The sequence below is a fragment of the Rhincodon typus genome, chromosome 7 (genome assembly GCF_021869965.1).
Source record: "Rhincodon typus isolate 14 chromosome 7, sRhiTyp1.1, whole genome shotgun sequence".
In the NCBI taxonomy this organism is placed as follows: Eukaryota; Metazoa; Chordata; class Chondrichthyes; order Orectolobiformes; family Rhincodontidae; genus Rhincodon; species Rhincodon typus.
Genome location: NC_063338.1, coordinates 85,034,152 through 85,059,815, shown reverse-complemented (window position 1 = coordinate 85,059,815; position 25,664 = coordinate 85,034,152). Strand labels below are relative to the sequence as shown.

General features: G+C 40.0%; 1 protein-coding gene across 1 annotated transcript in view; it reads right to left on the bottom strand.

Annotated features, from left to right (window-relative positions):
- The window catches only part of LOC109917057 (contactin-associated protein-like 5), a 651,846-nt gene that overhangs the window by 364,684 nt on the left and 261,498 nt on the right, over positions 1-25,664 (bottom strand). Inside the window, exon 10 of the mRNA XM_048599256.1 lies at positions 23,878-24,049. Within this exon, the coding sequence (XP_048455213.1) occupies positions 23,878-24,049 (172 nt within the window). The remainder of the gene's footprint in view (positions 1-23,877; positions 24,050-25,664) is intronic.

The window sequence follows — 25,664 nt, the reverse complement described above, 5'->3', positions numbered from 1 at the left end:
ACTGTCTGTGTGGAGCTTGCAAATTCTCCCTGTGTTTGTGTGGGTTTCCTTCGTGTGCTCCGGTTTCCTCCCACAATCCAAAGATGTGCAGGCTAGGTGGATTGGCCATGCTAAATTGCCCGTAGTGTTCAGGGATGTGTAAATTAGGAAGATGGTGTGGGTGGTATGCTCTGAGTGTCGGTGTGCACTTGTTGGGCTGATGGGCCTGTTTGCCTACTGTAGGGATTCTACGATGATGATAAACAATTCTCACCAGTCCTAAGCTCAGATACCACTAATCTTCCACACTCTCTGTGCTGCCTATTCACTTGCTTGAGGCACCTCTTCACCGTCACAAACAGGAATAGCCACGCTGTTCACTTTCATCTCACTTAATATATGTCCCTCTCTCATTCCCCGAGTAAAACAGCCCACAATAGGGTAGAAAGAGTCAAGATGGCTGCTGGGCTACATGATATTCAGCTCCTCTCTCTTTGCTCATACCTTAGAGTTGATCTTCTCTGAAGCTGTGACACTACATTCTGAATTATGCTCTATAACCCTGATGTACTTATGTAAGGCATGATTTGTCTGATTAGCATACAAAACAATACTTTTCATTGTATCACAGTACACATGACAATAATAAATCAAATTTTTAAAAAATCCTGAATGTGACCACCTCGAGTGGCTGACCGATCATATCCATGTCCCTAGACTGGTATCAGAGGCTGTGATATACGGGGATAGTGCAGGAAAACGGTGTTGAAGTCCAGGTCTTATTGAATGGCAGAGCAGGCTTGAGGGGTCAAATGGTTGACTTCTACTCTTATTTCATATGTTTATGGCTTCATAAGCAGAAAATTAGCCATGAAGTAAAATCAGAATGTGCTGGACAGACTCAGCAGATCTGGCAGCACATGTGGAGGGGGAAACAGACTTAATCTTTTGAGTTTGATGTGATACTTCATCAAAAATTCAACCATGATCTCACTGAATGGTGAAACAGACTCCTAGAACTGAATGGTCTACTCCTACTCCTAACTTTTATATTCTTATGACTTCTCAATAATTCATTTCTTCCACTTGTTTCAATGTTTATATAAGTTATTGAGTCACTATAATGTGGCCATTTGTTGCATCATACCCACGTGGGCTTGTTGGAAGACGTACCAATTAGTTCCATTCTTTTGTATTTCCCAAACAATCCTTGAAATGTCTGCTCCTTTGCGTATTTATCCAGCTTGGTTTTAAAAGCTACAACACTTCTTCCTTGTTTTACGCTGATTCACTGCAGACTTGCATACTTGGGAGGTTAGCACTAGATCCCATATTTATTTTCTCATTAACTCATTTGGTCTGGTCACATAGTCCTTCGTGGTACATAGGAAAATTATATAGGAATGTATCTGTGATTTCTGTTATCCACGAGGAGTCTGTGCCCTTATTTCCCCCATCTTCCTCCTTCCAGCCACCTTTCACCTCTCTACTGATAACGAGGATGAAGCGTTTTGGATCTGTTCCCAAGCCCCTTTTAAGCACTGGGAAAATGATAATAACCTCTTCATCTCTTCTCTGGTTCCTTTGCTAAATTTGAAAGTATCTGAAATAAATATTTGTAAACATCAAGTCAGATCTGGAGAGGATATGCGGGAAATTAATGCAGCTGTATTAAATCAAGAAAGCAAAAGCCTGAAATGTGTGACCTTGAAAAATTGTATTCACTCCAAAGATTCTGCAAACCAGGGGAATAAGAATTTGCTTTAATGCTTAAACCCAAGAGGATGCTAGGAACAGCTGCAGACTGAGTCTTATAGGGCTAGGATGGATCAGGATGCAACTAACAAAGGCAATGATTCACTTCGATCACAGTTGGGCATGATCTGCAGAAACAGCTATTCTAACATCGCCCTATGCGGAGCATCCTGATTAGCAGACTGAAGTAGATCTGTTCCTTAGTGAGGGAAGAAGATAAAAAACTGTGAGAAATGTCTGTTAAAGATGCAGCTGGTGGTAACTTTTTTTTAGAAAAATGCTGGATGGATCTGCTGAGGATCTGGGAAGTTTTAACCAGACATAAAATAGCAATCTCATTTAAAAGTTTGTTAATTTTGCTTAAGAACTATAGACACTAGGATTCAGGGAATATTAGTTACCTGCTGAGTAACCACCTGCCACATTTATTATTTTCGATGAATCTGTTTTTGTTGGTCTTTATAGATAGGGTTCTTACTATCCACTCAGAGGATAGAGATATATGACAACACTTGGGAAGGAAAAGAAAGAAACACATGCCTTTGGATAGCACCTTTCACACCCCCAGGCCAATGGTTCACAACCGTTTATGTGTTTTAGGCATAGTCACTGTAGCTTTTATAGAATTGATTGCATTCATAGTTCTAAAGATAGGGAGCAGTAAATCCATAAGGGGGTCGTTTCACAGAAAGAGAAGGTTGAATTATTTGCACCATCTTCAGCCAGAGGTGTCAAGTGAAAAATCCATCTTGGTCCTTTACTGAAGCCACTAGCAAGACAATACAATTAACTCCACATGATACCAAGAAATGAGTGAAAATATTGGATACTGCAAAAGCTATGGCCCAGCTACAATACTGAACACTTATGCTTCAAAACTAAACACAACTCTGAAAACATTGGCATCTACCCAACAATGTGGAAAATTGCACAGATATGTTCTGTGCACAAAAAGCTGGAAAAATCCTACATGGCCAATTACAGTTCTGTCAGTCTATTCTCAATCATCAACAAAGCAAGGAAAAGAATCGTTTACAGTGCTAAGAAACAGCATTTGCAAAGAAATTGCTTGCTCAATCGTACTCAGTCTGGGCTCTTCCAGGGCCATTCAACTCCTGATTTCATTGCAGCCTTGGTCCAAGCATGGACAAAACAGCTGAACTCCAGAGGGAAGGTGTGAGCAACAGCCCTTGACATCAAGAAAGCATTTAATGAGTATGCCATGAAGGAGCTCTGCAAAACTAGACAGTGAGAATCAGGAGGAAGTCTCCACTTGTTGGAGTCATACCTGGTACTGAGAAAGATGGTTGTGGTTTTTGAAGGTCAGCCATCACAGCTCTAGGACAGGATTGAAGGAGTTCCTTTGAGTAATGTCCCAGGCCCCACCATCTTGAGTTGCTTCATTGATGAAAATCATAATATCAGGGTGGTGATGTTTGCTGATGATTGCACAATGTTCATCACCATTTGCAATTTGTCAGATACTGAAGCAGTCCATATCCAAATGCAGCAACACCTGGACAATATCCATTTTGGAAGTAACATTTGCACACAATGAGTATCAGGCAATGACCAACAAGAGAGAGTCTAACCACCTCTTCTTGACCTTCAATGGAATTGCCATTACTGAATAACCTCATTATCAACATCCTGGGAGTTACCGTGATCAGAAACATAATCAGATTAGCCATATAAATACTGTGGCTGCAAGAGCAGGTCAGATGCTTGGAATTCTGAGGCGTGTAACTTACCTCCTGCCTCCCCACTGCCTGCCACCATCTACAAGGCACAAGTCAGGACTGTAATGAAATATTCCACATTCACCTGGACGAGTGTTGCTCCAACAGCACTTGAAAAGATTGACATGATCCAGGACAAAGCAGATTGACAGCAAAATGTACTATCTACAAGATGCACTCCAGATTTCCGTCAAGGCTCCTTCAACAGCACTTTCCATGTCCACAACCACCACCATCTAGAATGACAAATATATCAGATACATGGGAATCCCCTTACCTGCAAATTTCACTCCAAGTCATATTCTTTCCTACCTGGGACTGTTTCACTATTCCTTTATTGTCATTGATGAGCTGCCTGCACCAAGTGGAATTCAGCGGTTCAAGAAAGCAGCTCACCACCAATTTCTCTAGGCCAACTAGTGATGGGCAGTAAATGCTGACCCCAACAGCAATGTCCACATCCCTAAATAAACAAAATAACTCAGAGGATGGTTTTTCTTTAAAAATTTAACATCGCCTCCCCAAATCTCCAATGTCTGTGGAAGTTCAATTATTGAGCATGTTCAACAGACGAATTGATTGATTTATGGTCATTTATGCCACCAAGAGATATTGAGATAATGCAAGAAGGTGGCATTGAAGTAGATGATCACCTATTTACTAAGTGAATTGCAGAGTTCATTCAATAGCCTATTCCTGTTTCTCTTTTCTGAATCATTGTTATGAACTTTTTCATTGTCCATCTCTGGTTGCTCTTGAGGAGGTTGTGGTGAGTTGGTTTCTTGAACTACTGCAGATTACAATGTCATTAGGGAGGCAGTTCCAGGAATTTGACCCAACGACAATGAATGAACAGCAATATATTTAAGTCAGGATGGTGAGCGGCTTCAAGTGGCATTTACAGATGGTGGTGTTCTCATGTATCCACTACTATTTCTTCTAGATAGAAGTGGTCATGGGTTTGCAAGACACTATCTAAAGAGCTCCAGTGAATTGCTGCAGTGCATCTTGTAGATAGTACACATTGCTGCTACTGAGCGTTGGTGGTGGAGAGAATAGATGCTTCTTGATATGGGGCTAATCAAGTGGGCTGCTTTGTCCTGCATGGTGTCAAAATGTTTGAGGGTTGTTGTAGCTGCACTCATCCAGTCAAGTGGGGAGTATTTCATCACATACCAGTTTGTACCTTGTAGATAGGGGGGCAGGCCCTGTGAAGGCAGGAAGTTAATTGCTCACTATGGGATTCCTAACCTCTGGTCTGCTCTTTTAGCCACCATACTTATATGGCTAGTCAAATTCAGTTTTGGGTCAATGGCAACCCCCAGCATGCTGATAGTGAGGGATTCAGTGATGGTAACACCATTGAATGCCAAGGAATGATGTTTAGATTCTTTTTTTGTTGGAAATGGTCAATGCATGGCTTTGTGTGGCACAAATATTACTTGCCACTTTTCAGCCAGGCATGAATATTGTCCATGTTTTGCTGCACTTGGACATGATTGCCTCAGATCTGAGGACCTGCTAACGGTGCTGAATTCTCCACAATATCACCTTGGAACAAACTTCCAATAGGACCTTACCTTAAAAACAGTGGAGGAAATTATTCATTCTATTCTTTAGCAGTCAATCAACAAATTCAAAGCCTTACAGTTTCAGAATGTGGGACTGTGAATAAGTCAAAAAGTCATAGAGTCATACAGCACAGAAACAGGTCCTTCAGCCACCCAGATTTCCTGAACTGACCTCGTCCCATTTGCCAGTGTTTGGCCACTATAAACCTTTCCTATCCATGTACCTGTCTTTTAAATGTTATAATTGTACCTGCCTCTACCTCTTCCACTGGCAGCTTGTTCCATTTTTGCACCACCCTCTGTCTGAAAAAGTTGCCCCATACCTTTCCCCTCTCACCTTAAACCAATACCCTCTTGTTTTGGACTCCCCTACACTGAGGAAAAGACCTTGGCTATTCACCTTATCTATGCACCGCATTATTTTGTAAACCTCTATCAGGTCACCCCTCAGCCTCCTACGCTCCATGGAAAAAAGTCCCAGCCTATCCAGGCACTCTCAAACTTTCCGGTCTGAGTAATATCCTTATAAATCTTTTCTGTTCCCTTTTCAGTTTAATAACATCCTTCCTATTACAGTGCAACCAGAATTTTCCACATACTCCAAATGTAGCCTCATGAATGTCCTGTACAGCTGTAACATGATGCCCTAGCTCCTGTACTCAATGCTCTAACTGATGAAGGCAAGCATGCCAAACGCCTTCTTCACCACCCTGTCCACGTGTGACACCACTTCCCATCTATTTGCACCACATAGGTCTCTCTGTTTGACAACAATCCCCAGGGCCTTATCATTAACCATGTAAGTCCTGCTCTGGTTTGTCTTACCAAAATGCAGCACCTTGCATTTTTCTGAATTGAACTCCATCTGCCATTTCCCTTCCCATTTGGCTTAGTAGATCAAGATCCTGTTGACTTCTTCGATAACATTGTTCACTGCCTGCTATACCATTAATTTTGATGTCATCCACAAACGTACTAGCAATCCTTCCTATATTCTCATCCTAATTACTTATATAAATGACAAACAACATTGGACCCAGCACCAATCCTTGCACAGAATGCTGGTCAAAGGCCTCCAGTCCAAAAAACAACCCATAACCATCCTCCGTCTCCTACCATCATTCAAAATTTGTGTCCAATTTTGATTTTGATTTTATTGTCACGTGTACCAAAATACAATGAAAAGCTTTTTTTACGAGCAGTACAGGCAGATCACAGCAAGCAAAGGATGTACAGATCAAAAAGACTTAGAGGCATACAGGTTACATTATTTGAGGCTAGATTCCATTCAACAGTCTGATCACGGCCAGAAAGAAGCTGTTCCTGAACCTACTTGTGCGTGTATTCAGGCTCCTGCTATCTCCTTCCTGACCGTCACTCCGTGTAACTTGGTGCTCTTCACTCTCTCAACCTCAGTTCCGTTGACGTTGATGGGGGTGGGGGCGTGTTCTCCCAACTGGCTCTCCCTGGTGATCTAAGCTTACTAGCCAGTCTACCATGCAGAATCTTGTCAAAGGCCTCGTTAAAGTCCATGTAGGCAATGTCTACCACACTGCCTTCTATTGTCTTCTTGGTCACCTCTTTAAAAAATTCATTCAAACTTGTGAGACACAATTTTCCACGCGCAAAGCCATGTTGACTTTCTGTAATCAGTTTTTGCCTTTCCAAATGCATGGAGATCCCGACTCTCAGAATCCCCTCCAACAACTTAACCACCACTGACATTAGGCTCACTGTTCTGTAATTCCTTGGTTTTTCCTTGCAGCCTTTCTTAAATAATGCAATTAATTTTTATGCAATTGAGGGCCTCAATAACTTATCGCTTGATTGCAATGCATCAGCTAAGAGAAAGTCATCCCGATTAAGAAATGTTGAATGATTTAACCAAGAGTAATTTATTGAATCATCACACCGACAGTAATATAAATGTAAATGCATATCACCAGTAAAAATCTGCACTCTACTAAAAATTAAGCTGAAGAAGTCAATATCAAGAAAAAAATGAGTCCACAGAATGATTTGCCAACTTAATCAGGCAGAAAACAAGCTGTGCTTATGGTCAATTTATTAGAATTTTCTGTAAAGCTGTGGAAAACCTAGATTTTTAGTTACTGCAGGAGGAAAAATTACCTGTTTCCAAAGCTGGGAATGAATTTTTGAAAAGAAAATAGAAGACGCTGCAAATATTAAGAATTTAATGTTGGTGACAGGGGTTATTCTGACAGACCTGGAAAAGGGTTGCCACTGGTGGAAAAAAAGAGAGCATCCCTCTTGATCGAGGAAAGCTGGATTGAGGTAGGCAGGCTATCATGGGATCCCCCAGGAAAATGAGTCCAATGTTGCAAGCTGGTTACCGAACTCTTCAATACTGCCAGGGTGAGTCTGAATGACTGATGTACACCCTATGGGTACCAGGTGGACAAATGCTGATGGGTCTTAACATGGGGAGCAGGTGGGTGGAACAGTAGTACGTGCCAGCAGTAGTTGTGTCATGAGGAATGGCAGCATGAAGGGGAGAGGTATTTGCCTCTAAACACCATCATCTTTCAAGCTAAAACAATGTGGAAGAGGACCCAATGTGTGACTGAGGAGTGCTGTCTGTTTTTGGGGGCCAGTCCATCGTCATCTGGAGGCTCATTCTCCTCTTCTGCTTGTAGGAGGAAAGGGTCGACATTACTGGCCATGCGCAAAATGAGTTGCAACTCTCTGATATTAGCGATTTGACTGAATGCAGGTCCTGGACTCGTTGTCTACTGATGCTACATCCTGAGTTATTTCTCTCAGCAGTTTTTGGCAGTGCTGGTTTGCAATTACGTTCCACTCTCAGCGGCAGGGAGAGGAAATAACTTCCAAATCTACTTCAGCTGGAATGGGACACACCCACACTGACAGTATTATTCCACACACCAACTACCTAGTCAACTGAGCTAATCAGGCTCCACTCTCTACAGCACAATGTCAGAAGTATCTTATTAGCCTCAAAGCATTTTTGGATGCACTGAGATCACAAGGCAAAAGTGTTCTACATAAAAAAAAATGGCATGGACTGCTTCAGTATCTGAACACTTTTGAATGGTGCAAACATCCCCACTTCAGACCTTATGATGAAGGGAAGGTCATTGATGAAGCAGCTGAAGATGGTTAGACCTAGATTACTACACACAGGAACTGCTGCAGAGATGTGTTTGGACTGTGATGACTGACCTTCAACAACAACCATCTTCCTTTGGGCTAGGCATGGCTCTAATCACTGGAGAACGTTTCTCCTGATTATTGCTATTGCTCGGGCTCTTTCACAACATTTTCTGTCAAATGGTGACATGACATCAAGGATATGCACTGTCACATCACCTCTGGAGTTCATCTCTTTTGTCCTTGTTTCAGCCAAGGCTGTAATGTAATTAGGGGCTTGGTGGCCCTGGTGGAACCTAAACTGAGTATCAGTGAACAGTTATTCCTTTGCTTGTGTTGATGATCGCTTTTATGATGATCAAGACTGACAGAGAGAGATTGGTAGTTCATAGACCCAGCATCCCCCAACTCAATCCCCATAACCCTGCATTTACCATAGCTAATCGATCTATTCCAATTGTCCTCATTGGATGTGTTCTACTTTTGTGCTATGACATACCTGGTCAATTTTCCAAATTCCGAAGTAGATGCCTTTTTATTTTAGCTGAACTGGAAAGAATTGACTAGGGCCAGCGAATTTTGAATCACATGTTTTCAGTATTATATTTGGAATTTTGTCAAGGCCCATAGCCTTTGTAGTGTCCAGTACCTTCAGCCAATTCTTCACAGCACATGGTGAGAATCGGATTAATTGAAGATTATCTTCTGTGATGTTAGGAACTTCATTTTAGTGCATTACTGATAGAGTGCTGCATTGTCTTTGGTACCAAATTTTCAATGTGAAATTGCCTTAGTCCATATTAGATATTAATTGTCCAATTGTATATTTTAGGAAGTGTAGAAAATTTTATCTAAACCATTGCATTTAAGCCAAATTGCTTTCCTATCTAATTTTCAGTTGAAAATACTACAATGGATGAAAGTAAAAAGAAAACATAAGAATTGCATGCAGAAACAAAATGACTTGGGAGCATCTGTCTTTCTGAGCCCACAGATCATTATCAGGGTAGCTAGATTGACAGAGAAGCTTTATAGCATGGCAGACTTGAGCCATTGGGAGTATATTGACGGCTTTATTGTGCTGGCAGACTGCTGTTTCAGTCAAAGGCATTTCATTTGAAGCCAGCAGGGGAAATTGGCCTGTTCTACAAGAAGCTGTTTGCATCTGTGGTTTAGTAGAAAAAGAATTATTCATCGGTTTTCCAGCACTTTGAGCACAAATACTAGCTTGATACTGCAGAGCAGCAGCGAAGGAGTGCTGCACAGTCAGATGTCTTTTGGATGAGACATTAAAATGAGACCCTGTGTATGCTTTCAGCTACGCAAAATTAAAAATGCTATGGTACCATCTTGAAAAAAAATGGAGAGCTCTTCTAACATCCAGGCCAGCATTGACCACAACAATGTTAAACTCAATATGAATGAATAGGAAAGGAGAAGATTTGAAATAATTGGATAGAATTGTGAAGTTATTAAAGAAGCAGACTCTCAGCCTGTTCATAAGTATGTTCATAAGTCAAAGAATGGAACTGACTAAGCACTACCACAATTGTATTAATTTCTGTTGGTGGATAGGAATAATGAAGACATCTATTAATGTTTGACCCACAGGCTGCTAACTTTAACTGCAGGTTAAGCTCACAGTTCATGAACCTGTTATAGTGCATCAACAAAAAATCTGATACTACCAAGTGTCTGTTGGAATAGGGTGGATCTATACTCATTGGAGCTTAGAAGAAAAGGAGGTTGTCTTATTGAAACATGTAATATTCAGAGGGGTGTAAATTAATTAACGCTGAGAGGATGAAATTCTGATCATAATCAGAAACACTAATTCTCTTCTGTTAATAAATGGTGAAGACCAATCCAGGAAACATTGCAACCAGCAGTGTCATCAGTGTGAAAATCCTGCCTATTAAGGGAGCTATAAGAACTATATATCATATCGTAATTTGTGACCCATGGGGATCAGAAACCTTAAAGAACCAAACTTTTCATGACCATCATTTGGAAAAATCCTGATGGTTAAGATTTCATCTTTTAAAATTTTTACTGTAACCATGAAATTAAATAAATATAGATTAAATTTATTGTGCAGGAAAATTGTATTCAGTAGGAAATATAAACTAGCCTTTCGTAACATGAAGCATAAAGGTCAAACTCACAAACTGTTTCAAGTATTCTTTCACCACTTTGGCTTTGCTGTAAAAATCTAGAAAACTGCTCTTCCCAGGCAAAGTTTAATTTAATATATTCATTCAGGGTCATTCTGGAGTCTCATCCAACAATAGCTTGATCATCTCTGCGTTTCACGGTTCAATGTTCAGCAAAACACACAACTTTAATCACCTTCCATTAGGATGGACAAATGGGAAATTATGTTGGATGTCATTCAAAGAAGGATCATGAGGTCATTTCCTAGGATGAGGAGCTTTTATACCAAGTCATGGTTGGGCGGGTTAGACCTGTACTCCTTTGACCATAGAAGAATAACAGGTCAGCTAATTGAAACATTTCAACATCCGGAAGGGCTTAACTTAACTGATGTTGAGACGGTAATATTCTGTTCATTGTCAGAAACACTAATTCCCTTCTGTTGAGAAATGGTGAAGACCAATTCAGGAATCATCACAACCAGCAGTTTCATCAGAGTGGAGACCCTGTCCCCTATTTCAGGAGTAAATGCGTTCTGTTAAGTAATTGAAATGCCTGGCAGAAATTTTCACAACTATTGTGAAAAGTGAAGCTGTAACCTAGGTGTGGGGGTGTAAGCTGCGTGAGCAGGTAAGGTGTTTGATGATTCGGAGGTGGGATAGGCTACCAAGTGGGTTCGGGTATTTGGTGGGACAAAGGCGTGGTATGGTGCCAAGTGGGTTAGGGTGTTAAAGTTGTTTCAGAGATAGTATGAACTGCAGATGCTGGAGAATCTGAGATAACAAGGTGTAGAGCTGGATGAACACAGCAGGCCAAGCAGCATCAGAGCAGCAGGGTGTTAAAGTGCCAGCCTAAAGAGAGAAACCAGTTCAAAAAAAAGTAATACTGAGAGATGAATACACTGGTCACACTGGACTTCCATTTTGAAGCATACTAGACATGTCATACCAGTGTGTCTCATTTGCCAGTTTTACTGACTTTTCCATCTGTGAGATGAGTTGAAATGGGTAGGGTGCCAGGTAGTCAGCGGGTGGGTGGGAAATATGAGTGGCAGTTAGGTGAGGTAGGGTAGGGAAGCATGTGGATATAAGGGTAGTGTGTTGTAGTGAATGTAACAAGATTAATCATAGAGTGATACAGCACGGAAACAGGTCCTTCTGTCGAACCAGTATATGCCAGATATAATCCCAAACTAAACTAGTCCCACCTGCTTGCTCCAGGCCGATATCCCTCCAAACCTTTCCTATTCATGAATCCATCCAAATGTCTTTTAACTATTGTAATTGTACCCACATCCACGACTTCCTCAGGAAGTTCAATCCGCATGTGAAGCCAGGTGAACCTCATGGAATATGAGTTCACTGATTGGGGCTGTTAACCTGGTACAATCAGGGAGCCCAGGCTGACAGATTAAAAAGGAGAGTGTCAGAGATCTGGCACTCTGACTGCTGACTCTGAAGAGGCAGTACTAGAATCAAAGACTGTTCATGTGTAAATAAAGGGAGATTAAGTGATGGGATACTGGCTGGTGTGGAGTTATTTCAGGTGTCAGTTAAGAAAATGAGTGCTTAGGGTAGATTGAGAGATTTGATCAAGGGGCTGTGTCAATTTGGAGTGGAAGAGTTGTTTGTTAGAAAATGGATCTGGTGTTGGGGGGAGCACACTGTTGGTTAAGACAAGATCAGGGTGTGAGTAAGTGGGGTCGAGGATTGTTCAGGGGGTATCAGGGATTACAGTGTGCAACTGTGGCTTTAATAGTGAGCCAAGGGTTTAGTTTGATAGTTGGCCAGGATTTATACATTTTTAAACCATTAACTTTTTTGAGTCTTAACTGAGTAGGAACCTTCCAAAATCTCTGATTCTAAGGAACATTTTGAAAGGTTCTAGATGCAGGGTAATCACCTTAAGGAAATTGCAATTTACTGTGCAGTTCCCACAGTCAACTGAACAGGGATTTCTGCATGATCCCAATGCAAAACTACAATCTACACTGCAGAAGCAATTACTGGGCCATTGAAAGTTTTGGGTGGATATTTCTTCTCGTGGTGGAATTTACAGTGGGAGACATGTTTTCAAATCAAGGGGTCACATCTTTAACACAGAAATGACAAGGCAAATTTCTTCCCTCAGAGAGCAATTGACCTTTGGAATTACCTACCCCAGTGAATGATGGATTGTGGGTCATTGAATATACTTAAATTTTAATCCACCAGGGGGTTGAAGGTTATGAGGTGGCTTGTCAGCAAAATGGAGTAACAGGCTACAATCAGATCAAACAGGAACTTATTCAGTGGAGGAGCAGGTTTAATTGGCAGAATGGCTGACACCTCCTCCTACTTCTTACAATCTTGCGTTTTTGTGTTCTACAGCAATATTTCACCAAACAGATCTAGATGCCTCGAACTTTTGGACTAGTTTTAAACAATTTGGATTGAAGGACAGCTTTGACCCACAAACTGGCCACATACCCAGGTCAAACTGAATCAAAGTGGCATGTTCCCACTCATTTGTGCCCATTGCAGGCCTACGTAGAGTCTTTTAAAGAAAGTTTTTATTTTGGTGCAACTATTGGCAACTTTAAAAACTTTAAACATTATTTAAAAATATATAATTTACTGGGTAAGTGACCAGGGTACACCACCAAACTAGCAAATAATTTTTATCAAAATGTTTAGTTATTCAAAAATGCATTAACAACAAGTGCTGTAAACACAAATTTGTAATGAAAGTACGTTCAGTAGCATTAATACGAACCAGTGCTTGGATCTTCTGATTGGATGACAGTTTTCGTAGCAATGCATCCTGAAAAATATGTTATGGGAATCCTTGGATGATCCGATGCACAACCTGCCAGAAATTTCCCACGGAATTTAACCTTCCAAAGAATAATTATCCCTTGTTTGGGAACCTCCAAAACAGTCTCCAAATGACGTAGGAACACAGGATCATAGGAACAGGAGTAGGACATCTAACTCTCCAAGCCTGTTCCCCTGTTCTCTGAAAATATGGCTGATCTGTGGTCTAACTCCACATTCCTGCCTTTGGCCCATATCCCTCACAACCTTAATAGCCCTGAACAAAGACTTAATTTTCTCAGATTTACAATTAACAACTTATGGGATGTGTGGCTCAGGTAGGTTATAGGGGGATGGATCTGGATGGGACACTCCAAGAGTTGGTGTGGACTTGTTGGGCCGAAGAGCCTGTTTCCACACTGTAGGGATTCTATGATGATGATCAACTGCCATTTGTGGAGGTGAGTTCCAAATGTCTAATGCTGTTTGTGTGTGGATGTGCTTAGTAACGTCTCTCTTGAACATTCAGCACTAATTCTGTGTTAGGAGTGGAGACTTTGCAGAGTTCTGACTCTTTTACCTGGGTCGTACCCAGAAATGGGGGACTAAAACCTCTTCTAACTCCTGGGTAATTCTAAAAATGACTGAACTCTTTGATGTGGCTTTGGTGTCCTCATGTGCTGTGCTGTCAAATTCTGTTTTGCAGCTGCTTCTGTAATGTACCTATACTGAAGGTGTTACTTAAATGCAAATTATTGCACCATGTGACAGGAGTTAATGTATTCTAATAACTGAATTATGAAACAATTAAAATACTTTTTTATCCAGTTGAGGTTATTCACATATTTTATACCTGTAAATAATCTCATTGTGCATTGTGACTGCATGACAAGTTTTGAAATTGAATGAGAGCAATGTTTACTGATTTTATATATATGCAACAGAAAATCTTTGAAGAACCCATTCATCTTGTTTCTTATACACATTATTTTTCTGTCATTTTCCATGTGTGCACATTGCTTTTATGCAGGAATATTCTGTGAAATAATGGGAAGTGGTGAAGGATTATTAGTGGCTCATATGATTTCATAAGGACATAATATGGACAACATTCAAATTACAAGTTTTTTTATGCTATTTGTGTTGAACCAAATGAATCACACCATGATGAATGGAACAATTGGCACCAGAATTTTACCAAACTCTTCCATACAAATATACATTCCCTACACCAAATATTACAGTCAATTTCTAAGTGATATTAACTGTCTGTGTGGCTGGTGATAAATTATGGCTAGTCTGCTTTGAAAATTGATGCTTCTTAGAACTAGATTCAAATGGACTGAATTAATCACACGCATAATTTTCACAGGGATCTCAATGAGTGGAAAATCCAAGGAGAGAAAATATTTGAATCTTCTATCCTACACAATCCCCTATAATTGAAAAAAATATAAAGGTAATATAAGGGCCAGTGGAGGGATGATGGGGTCGGTGGGGGGCTGGGGCGGGGGAGGAGATAAGAGTGGGTTAAGGCCTTGAACACTGATTTGATTATACCCATTTTGATTATACCCCTTTTCTTCAGCAGATATCGATGGAACCCATTGTAGTTGGCACAAATCTGATCCATGCCAAAAGCCTGAGTTGCTCTGGCAACTTTTATATTCATGCTGTAGTTTGGAGCTATGAAAATATAGGGATGGCACAGGCTCCAGATTTCTTTCCATCAACTCTCCTGCTCTTACTGCCTGCCATTAGATTGTACTGAAAGGACTGACAGCTGAATATTGGACCTACAAAAACAGAAATTGCTGTAGAAATTCAGCAAGTCTGGCAGAATTCATGGAGAGAAAAGAAAGTTCCTATTTCGAGTCCTTCTTCAGAGCAGGTCACTGGACTTGAAACATTATCTCTGTTTTCATAGACGTTGCCAGACCTGTTAAATTTCTCCTACGATTTCCATTTTTGGCTTTTTTTAGATCTCCAACATCTGCAGTTCTTTATTTGAGAAAAGTGGATACTGATCCTATTTGGACACATTGAGTGCACCGTCTTGTTCATTAAGTCCTGGAATGGGACTTCAACTCATAGTCCTTGCTTAAAAGCTGAGGTGGCTGCACTATAAGAACAATGAAATTTGCCTTTTTTTAATTTATGTAGGTCTAAGTATGTGTTTGCTGACAGATCAGGGAAAAGTGCAGAGCAATTTAGAAGATTGCTTGAAGCATGGCTTCATAAATGTACAATACTAAATTGCTGGTCCAAGAACAAAGCCAAGAATAAATTGTCATATATCATAGCATTATTTAAAAGCAAAAATTAAAAACATGCTATTATTGCCGAAGTCCTTAGACTTTTAAGTGCAGATGAAATCAGATCATTGCATTTTCCATAACTTACTCTTAAGAATCAACTCCTTTGAAAGAGGCCTGAATTCAATTCCCCAGATTTTCAATTCTATTCCCCACTTTTATTCCTGGATACCCCCAGGCTATTGTTGATTAATTAGGTGCCAAGCTCAGGGCAGTTTCATGTGGAGTGGAGTTTGCGTTTGGCAAGATTTGAATGCAATGACCAGAAATCAATTCGCTAATGACCCTTAACCCTGTGAGACTATCCGATCATCGCCCATTCCCTGTGGAGTAAACTCAAACAAGTCTCACCAGAAATATAACCCAATGTATACACAGCCTCTGTCAAGTCCCAAAGAAGCCTTGATCATTTTTCACAGGCACGTTGAGCACTTTCTTTATAAAAAATGCAAACTATTATCCATACGGCTTAATTTTTGAGCTGCAATTCCTTCACATACCTACAGATCAAAGAAGGAAAACAAATCTGAGATACTCCAATCGCTGGGTATAACACTGTTCTGAACTTGCATTTGAGGCTTGACTTTAGTTGATAATCTTAGTCAAGTATAAATCCTTTGAAAAATGAAATGTTTGAACCTAAATCTTTCAGCATGTTTGTGAAGTTATGATAGAAAACAGTCTCAGTAATATTTAACCAAACAAAATACATACATAGAAAAGGAAGAATCACAGTTGCTATTTACCTTGAAGTTTATATAAACACAATTTTGATTATTAATTTTAGCTCTGATAACAATCAGTGTGCAATGTGTTAATGATCTCACTTAGACAGAAATTTTTAGAGAAATTCAACAGGTCTGGCAGCCTCTTTGGAGAGAGAGCAGAGTTAACATTTCGAGTCTAGTCACCCTTCTTCAGATCAGTTCTGAAGAAGAGTCACTGGTCGCATAATGTTAACTCTACTTTCTGCCCATAGATGTTGCCAGAAATGTTGAATTTCTCTTGCAATTTCTCTTTTTATTTCAGACTTTCAGCATTCACAGTTCCTTGTTATATTTACTTAATGAACAGTTCAGGCTCAACTCAAGTGTCACTGGTTGTTGCCAGTCTTTACAAGCCCACTTTTGACTATTCTTCGTTAAAGAGAGAACATTAAACTATGACTGTAGATGTAGAATTATTTTTGCTTTCACACAAGTTCTGTATGCCTCATACATGTGCAGCTGCACATATTAAAATAGTCAGGAGAGCAATGGAAGAAGCGCTGTGAGTATAGAAGCACTGTGTGTGGCTAACAAATAGCTAATGTAATTCCTGGTTTTATGAAGAAAGATGAACACGTTGAGGTAAACATAGACAAGACAACTTAATGTCATGATGCAAAAGATTAAACACGTTCAACAAGGTTCTGTATGGTAGACTGGTTAGCAAGGTTAGATCACCTGGAATACAGGGAGAACCTAGCCATTTGGATACATAACTGGTGTGAAGTTAGGAGAAAGAGAGTGGTGGTAGAGGGTTGCTTTTCAGACTGGAGGCCTGTGACCAGCAGTGTGCCACAGGGATCAGTGCTGGGTCCACTGCTTGTCATCATTTATATAAATGATTTGGATGTGAACATAGGAGGTATGGTTAGCAGGTTTGCAGATGACACCAAAATTGGTGGTGTGGTGGACAGCGAAGAAGAGTTCAACAGGACCTTGATCAGATGGGCCAATGGGTTCAGGAATGGCAGATGGAGTTTAATTTAGATACATGTGAAGTCACAGAATCATAGAGTCATAGAAATATACAGCACAGAAACAGAACCTTCAGTGCATATCGTCCATGCTGACCAGATAGCTCATGTAAATCTAGTCCCATTTGCCAGCATTTAGCCCATTTACCTCTAAACCCTTCCTATTCATATACCTATCCAGATGCTTTTTAAATGTTGTAATCATACCAGTCTCCACCACTACCTCTGGCAACTCATTCCATACACACACCACCCTTTGCGTGAAAAGGTTGCCCTTTAGGTCCCTTTTATATCTTTCCCCTCTCACCCTAAACCTATGCTCTCTAGTTTAGGACGCCTCCATCCCGCAGAAAAGGCCTTGCCTATTTACACTATCCATGCTCCTCATGACTTATAAACCTCTATAAGGTCACCCCTCAGCCTCCGATGCTCCAGGTAAAATAGCCCCAGTCTATTCAGCCTTTCCTTATAGCTCGAACACTCCAACCCTAGGAACATCTTTGTAAATCTCTCCTGAATGCTTTCTAGTTTCACAACATCCTTCCTATAGGAGAGAGGCCAGAATTGTATGCAATACCCCAAAATTGGCCGAACCAATATCCTGTACAGATGCAACATGACCTCCCAACTCCTATATTCAATGCACTGACCAATAAAGGCAAGCATACCAAATGTCTTCTTCACTATTCTGTCTACCTGCAATTGCACTTTCAAGGAACTATGAACCTGCACTCCAGGGTCTCATGTTCAGCAACACTTCCCAGGACCTCACCATTAAGTGTATAAGTCCTGCCCTGATTTGCCTTGAGGCGCTGCATTTTGGAAAGGCAAATCAAGGCAGGACTTATACTCTAGATGGTAAGATCCTGGGGAATGTTCCTGAACAAAGAGACTTTGGAGTGCAGGTTCATAGTTCCTTGAAAATGGAATTGCACGTAGACGGGATGGTAAAAAAGGCATTTGGTACGCTTACCTTTATTGTTCAGTGCATTGAGTATAGGAGTTGGGAGATCATGTTGTGGCTGTACAAGAGATTGGTGAGATCACTTTTGGAATGCTTTGTTTAATTCTTGTCTCTCTACTATTGGAAGGATGTTGTGAAACTTGAAACGTTTCAGAAAAGACTTACAAGCATTTTGTCAGCTTTGGAGCATTTGAACTAAAGGGAGGGGCTAAATAAGCTGGGGTTATTTTCCATGGAGTGTTGGAGGCTGAGGGGTGGCTTTATAGAAGTCTATAAAATCATGAGGGGTGTAGATAAGGTGAATGGCCTAGGTCTTTTCCCTAGGCTGGGGGAGTCCAGAACTAGAGGACATAGGTTTAAGGTGAGAGGGGAAGGATTTAAAAGGGACCTAAGGGGCATTTAGGGTGATGCGTGTATGGAATGACCTGCCAAAGGGAGTGGTGAGACTGTTCAATTCTATGACTCTGACTCTATGGTTCTTACTCAAAATTGGAATATGACAGCATCAAGAGGCAAGATCAAGTGTAGTCAGCCTAGATTTCTAACGGGAAGGTTTTGTTTAATTCTTTGAATGGATCTGAGTTTCACGAGCATGCTGTCTTATGTTGCTGCCTTTAATTTATTTTGTACCAAATGGTCTGTGGCTGGGCTATTTCAGAAAGTAGTTGAGAAGAGTGGGTTCAGTGATAGGTAGCCTAGACTAGAATAGTCGATTTTCTTCACTAAGTTATACTAGTGAATTCAATGGAATTTTAATCCAGTTAATGATAGTTTCATGGTCACAGTTACTGAGACTGGCTTTCAATTCTAGCTTAAATATAATGTCAAATGTAAAGAAAAAGCATATAACAGCACAAAGATGCATGGCATGTGAGAAGATGACAATATTAATAAGAAGGGAAATAAAGTACACTACTAGAGAAAGCTAACTAGAAATATATATAAAAAAAGAAGAGTTTCTATAGATAATAGAAAGAAAAATAGTTAATATAGTGAAGCTGGTCCGACAGAAAGTGAGTCTGGCGAATTAATAAAGGATTTTGCATTGGTCTGCACAGTAGAAGACACAAATAATATTTCAGAGGTAGCTGTAAATCAGGAAATGGAAAGGACAGTGGAATTCAGAAAAATTACAAACACCAGGGAAGTGATCTTGAGCAAATTGTTGGAACTGCAAGGTGATAAGTCTGACAAGTCCCTGAGTCCTGACAGACTTCACTCTGCAGTCCTCAGGCTTTGGAACTCTCTTTTTCAAAAGGCAGTTGATGCAAAGTCCTTAATTTTTTTGTATGTATGGCAGAGGTAGATAAGTTCTTGATATGCAAGGAATTGAAAGGTAATCAGGACAAGGTGGAAATATGCAGTAATCAGATTAATCCTGATCTTCCTAAGTGACACAGCAGATTAGAGCGGCTGATTGGCCAAGACCAGCTCCTAATTCATATATTTGCATGTTCACACATATGTAAAGTTATAGAAATACCTGAATGACAAAGGAATTTAAGGATATATCAATAGGATTAGACTACAAGGTTTAGCAGGGACTGTGTTTGAAACATAGGAACATAGCAACAGAAGTAGACCATTCAGCCCATTGAACCTCTTCTGCCAGTCAGTGAGATCATGGCTGATCTATGACCTAATTCTACATACCTTTCTTTGGCCCCTATCCCTTAATACCTTCACTTAACAAAATGTCAGATTATCTCAAAAAATTACATCTGATCTAGCATCAACACAGACTGGTTGGCCCAAATTATTATTTCTGTGCTGTGCATTCTTTCTAGATTTATGTGAACTATTCAGGCCTGCTGTGCATTTTGCTACTTGCTTAGAAGAATACAATAAAATCTCATGTAAGCAGTCAAGCGAATCAACAGACAAATGATCCACACATCTTAATTACCTACTCACCCAGTTCTGTCAGATCAGTACACTTAAAGCATCCTTTCCCAGATCTTTAAACTAAGACCCCAATAATGGTTGAAGTGGTAATAAAATTATCCCACACAGTATGTAATGATGTCTTCCTCCGCTTAAAACAAATAAAACGGTTGGCACATTTTGATGTTTCACAATTTGCCAAGGTAATACGACTGGGTGGGTTCGGGAGCTAGCAAGGCTCAGGAACAAGATGGTGGGGTGGAAGGCATATGGTAGCAAGTAACTTTGTTGTTAAAATGTGACTACTGAGTGAAACAGAGAGCTTTCTGTGCCAGGACATAGATAGTGCTAGGCATAATCATAGAGAATGAAGCCAGTTCAAATGGTTGAAGTTTCAGTTGGTGAGCATTTTGATCAAGTCATTATTGGAAAGGCTTAAGGACAGTGCAGAAATTAAGTGTCTAAACTTGGGTATGAAGGCCAATTATAATATCATTAGACAAGATCTGGCAAACATAGACTGGGAGCAGTTACTTATAGGTAAGTCTACATTTGAAAAGTGGGAATCTTTTAAAAGTGGTATAGTGAGAATTCAGGGCCAGCGTGTTCCTTTCAGAGTGAGGGGCAAGGGCAACAAGTCCAGGGAACCCTGGATATCAGGGGTTTTCAAGAGTTTGTAAAAAACAAAGGAGGCATATGAAAGTTACAGTGCATTAAAAACTTAAAATTCCCAAGTATAGAGAGTGCAGGGGATTTATTAAAAAGGAAATTAGGACGGCAAAGCTCGGGGTGGGGTATGGAATACCTTTGAACACTTCTCATCTGTTTTTGCAGAGGAAAAAGACATTGTAGCTGGGATGTCAATTGGGATGGTGAGGTTTGAGAACATGTTAAGATCAGTAAGGAGGAGGCATTAGATATTTTAACAGGGATACAAGTGCACAAATCCCAAGGCCTGATGAGAATAATCCCAGGCCACTACAAAAGGCAAGGGAGGAGATTTCTGGGGTCCTGGTGGAGATGCTTAGTACCTCTCTGGCAACAAGTGAAGTGCCAGATGACTGGAGGATAGCAAATGTGGCTCCTTTGTTCAAGAAAGGCAGCAGCAATAGGCCAGACAGTCTGAAGGCCAGTTAGTTTGATGTCAGTGGTAGGCAAATTATTGGAAAAATTCTGAAGGGCAGGATTAATCAATACCAGAAGTAGAAATTAGAAATTAGAATTAGAAAGGCAGGGATTGATCATTGATAGTTAACATGGATTTGTTAGAGAGATGCCCTGTCTGACTAATTTAGTTGATTTTGTTTGAAAAGGTGACTAGATATATTGAGGGTAGTGCAGTTGATGTGGTCTACATGGACTTCAGTAAGATCTCTGACAAGGTCTCACATGGAAGGCTGTCCCAAAAGGTAAGAGCCCATGGAATCCAAGACAAGTTGGCAAACTGCTTACAAATAGGAGGCAAAGGATGATGGTGGAGGGTTGATTTTGTGATTGGAAGCCTGTGACCAGTGGTGTACTACAGGGATCAATGCTGGTACCTTTGCTATTTATTATATACGGTAATGATTTGGTTGCCAATGTAAAAGATAAAATTAGTGAGTTTGCAGGAGATAAAAGTTGGTGGTGCTATTGGTTACTGAGGAGGATGTTTACTCAGGCTACAGTCAATGATTAAATAGCTGGTAAATTAGGCAGGATAATGACAGATGGAAATTAATCCCAAGCATTATGAATTTTGGGAGGCCTAATAAGGGAAGGAAATACACAATGAGTGGCAGGTCTCCAGGGAGTAAAGAGAAACAAAAGGACCTTGGTATACAAGCCTACACATCACTGAACGTGTCAGCACAAATAGACAGGGTGATGAAGAAGACAGGAAAGAAATTGTGATCTCTCTGGGTTTTACCTCTTCTTATGTAGAAATGGAGCAGTACAAGACATCCCGAATAAAGGTTCGATACTCAGAAGGTTTAAAAAGGTAACTGACAAATCCGAATCAATCCGTGTAGCAATTCCATTCTGATTGAAAGAAAGTACCTCTTCATAATGTTGCAAAGTGCTTTCCCATCGACAACATATTTTGAAATGTACCCACCATTGCAATGTAGAAAATGCAGCAATAATTTGTTTTAAAAATAGAATCCCTACAGAATAGACACAGGCCATTTGGCCCATTGAGCCCACATTAACCCTCAGAAAAGCATTCCACCCTCTCCCTGTGACCCTACATTTCCCATGGCTAACCCACCTAGCGTGCACATCTTTGGACTATGGGAGGAAACCCATACACGACAAGGGAAAATATGCAATATCCATACAGACAGTCACCCAAAGTGGAACTGAACCCAGGTCCCTGGTGCTGTGAGGCAGCAGTGGTAACCACTGAGCCACCATGCCATGCAATGGTATTGGTTTACTGATAAATACAGGCCTGGCTACCAAGGATAACATTCGACTTCTCTTTGAAATTGTGGCACAGCATATTTTATGTTTATCTGTGAGACAAAACATCTTATCAGTTACTTATCTCATTCAAAAGAAGATACCTTCAACAGTGCAGCAATTGATCACATTGTGCTGAAGTTTAAGCTTTGATTTTCATTCTCAAGTCCTGAAATGGGGCTTGAATGTTCTGACTCAGGGACAAGAGTGCTACCAGCTGAGCCACAGCCATGCTGAATAATTGTGAACCAACACTGGCTAAGGACACCTTGATTTTGCCTAGTATACCATCACGCAATAGTGGAAAGAAGACAACTAAAGCTCTCTACAAACAATCTAGTCTGGTTGAAACATGTGAGAGAAAGCAAGAGACAAACACATAAGCATCAAGACACAAATCAAATGAATGAACAAATGTTGTGTTTCAGCATGTTAACAATTTCTGTCCATGGTGCAGTCTTTTCTCCTGCATTTCCCTACTAGAATCGCAGATTCTCCATAACGATTCATGAAGATCTCCAAATATCAGATGAAAAAAGAAGGGGAAAATACAATGCAGACTTTATCTGCTGAATTCAGAATCCTCATTGCAATATTTGGGCTTATAGCCATGCTCTTCGAAAGGTCTACTTTTTAACAGAGTTGTACCAGCAAAGGTAATTGTCCACAAATGCCTAAGTCAAAGTGAATAGGCAAAAGGCTTGTGACAAATTTAAATTTTGTTTTGTTCCTTCTAGTTTTGGCAATTAGCTGGACTTATAGGCAACATGCTTATCAATCTATCACCATTGGTGTTTTGTTAATGTTTTTCCAAGTATTGTACTGCAGGTCAGATAAAATCCGTAAAGAGAAACAGTTAACATTTCAGATCAATGACTTTTCATTTGAACTTGGCAGTAACTTTTCTCAGTTCACATTCATGGGATTGTCACACCGAAATGAGGTTATTTTTGCGCTAATTATGATATATTTCTGGAAACTAATATATACAATATATATATATAAAGTTTTGACCCTTTTAATTTGTGAATATAACCAAATCTCAGGATACATTTAACTGAACAGTAGCATTTTCAACAAAGTTACTTGATACTATATGCTCCCTACTCCATCACCTTGATCCCAAGCCCTGCCAACTCCTGAACATACCCAGGCAAAATGCATAAAAAACTTTTAACTTCTATGTCCAAAGGACAAACATGTGAACCAAGCAACTTGTCCTAGGCTTCTATGCAATTTGTTATTGACCATTAATGGTTAAATTCCACATCCAGTCTTTGACTTAGATTTAAGTCTTGAGCTGATGCTGCACTTCACTGCAGTACTATTTTGCATTACTCAATTGTTTTTAACCAGGATAATGTACAGTTGTCCACTCCACACATATCATTAAGTATAATTACCTGTCTACAATGCCGCACAAGTCTAGTTGAAGGTCACTGAAGTTTCCTAGCAAGCCTTGCTGCACCCGAATGAGATCTGCTGGCTGATTGTCTATGAAGATGAGTCGCATGCAGCCATGGAAAGCACCAAAGGGATTTGAACATCCAGCATTTCTGACAGTTTCAGGGCAGCCTTAGAAACAGAACACATGCATAAAAATTAGCTAAGAATATCATAAGTGAAGACATGCTCAGTGTGTGACAGTAGTCATACATCAAAGGCCATGGAATGAGTAATTATTTACTTTTGCATTTGGCAAAAAAAACACTCAAGAAACTATCTCTGTAGGTTCCTTTATTGTAATGAGTCCAATATAACTAAGAGATAATGATCGTCCATTATGATTTTTTGACAACTTCTATTAAAGTCGGTCACTAAGGTATTTAATGGAAAAAGTAAAAGAACAATCAGTATCGTACATTATAAAGTTGGCTGAGTGGCAACTGCTGAGTGGCCAGTTGCATCATGAACATCATTACTTGGTAGTTCACAACTTGAATATTGCCGAAAAGAGAGACACGTTGCTGAAATGATCATGATGCACTCGTTAGGATCAATTTTCAAACAATAGCAACAATTTTGCTCCAGGAGAAAAGGGTACTGGTTAGCTGAAATATTTACCCTTGTCGGAATATTGCCGTGGGAATGTATAGGTTCCCAAACTTCTGGAGAATATGTCCAAGTGCATGAATGTATGCTCCTTCCAGCAAATATAAACAAATCCTGGTATAACATCAATTGATTATCTTCAATCTGTTGTCTGAGCAGTGGTGAATACAGGCAGGTTTGCTAAGCATTTGTTGCCCCACCCCATATTCAGATTTAACAATTAATGTTTTGGAGATCTTTAGGCAAAAACAAATTGGCAAACAATCATGCATTCAATTGTTAAAGGATTTATATTATGCCTATGTTATGCATATAGATCATGTCATATGTTATGTAAAGATATCTAGAGCAGACTGGGTGAGGTTTCCTAAATGTCTTCAAAGATATAAACAGCTTTTAGAGAAGACAAAATGCAGATGTCTACTGTCAGGAGGTTTGTAAACTAGAGGACATTAATTTAATGTAATTCGCAAAAGAAAGGAAATAAAGAGAAATGTTTATATGTAGGGTGGCATGATCTGGAATGCAACTAGTGTAAGCAGATTGAAAATTAACCTTCAAGTGGGAAGTAGCCACATAAAAAGGAAGAAAAAACTAACAAATGTAAGGAGTAAAAGCAGTGGAAAGGGTCCAAGGGGAGGCTATTTCCACCATGCATGATGAAACTAATAGCTTCCCTCTAGCTTCTGCATTCAGCAAGTTGGCTGCGAATAGTGAATGGAAAAAATGAGACAATCAATTTAAAAAATCTCAACAGAAGCTAGAGATTATTACAATAAAGCAGAAACAAAATAGCATGGATGCTCTCTCTGTAGAGACTGTTGAGCATTTCCACATTTGGATTTTTAAAATTAGAGATGATTATATACTTCTCCCCCAGCCCACTACACAGATTAATGATATGTGAAGTATCCCCAGTGGAAACAGTTCATTCTAGATCAGCTAGAGTTTTGACAAAATACAAATATCCAGCAAAGAGTAAGAAAGGAAAGATAAGCGTTGACAGAATATTTTTAGAAATGTGACGTGATGGAACAAAGGAAGTGTCATTACATCAAAGTATAGGCTACATGTGAATAAAGAAGTGAGAGAATTATTGATTTTATCACATCTTATTGGGGTAATGCATTGTAAATCA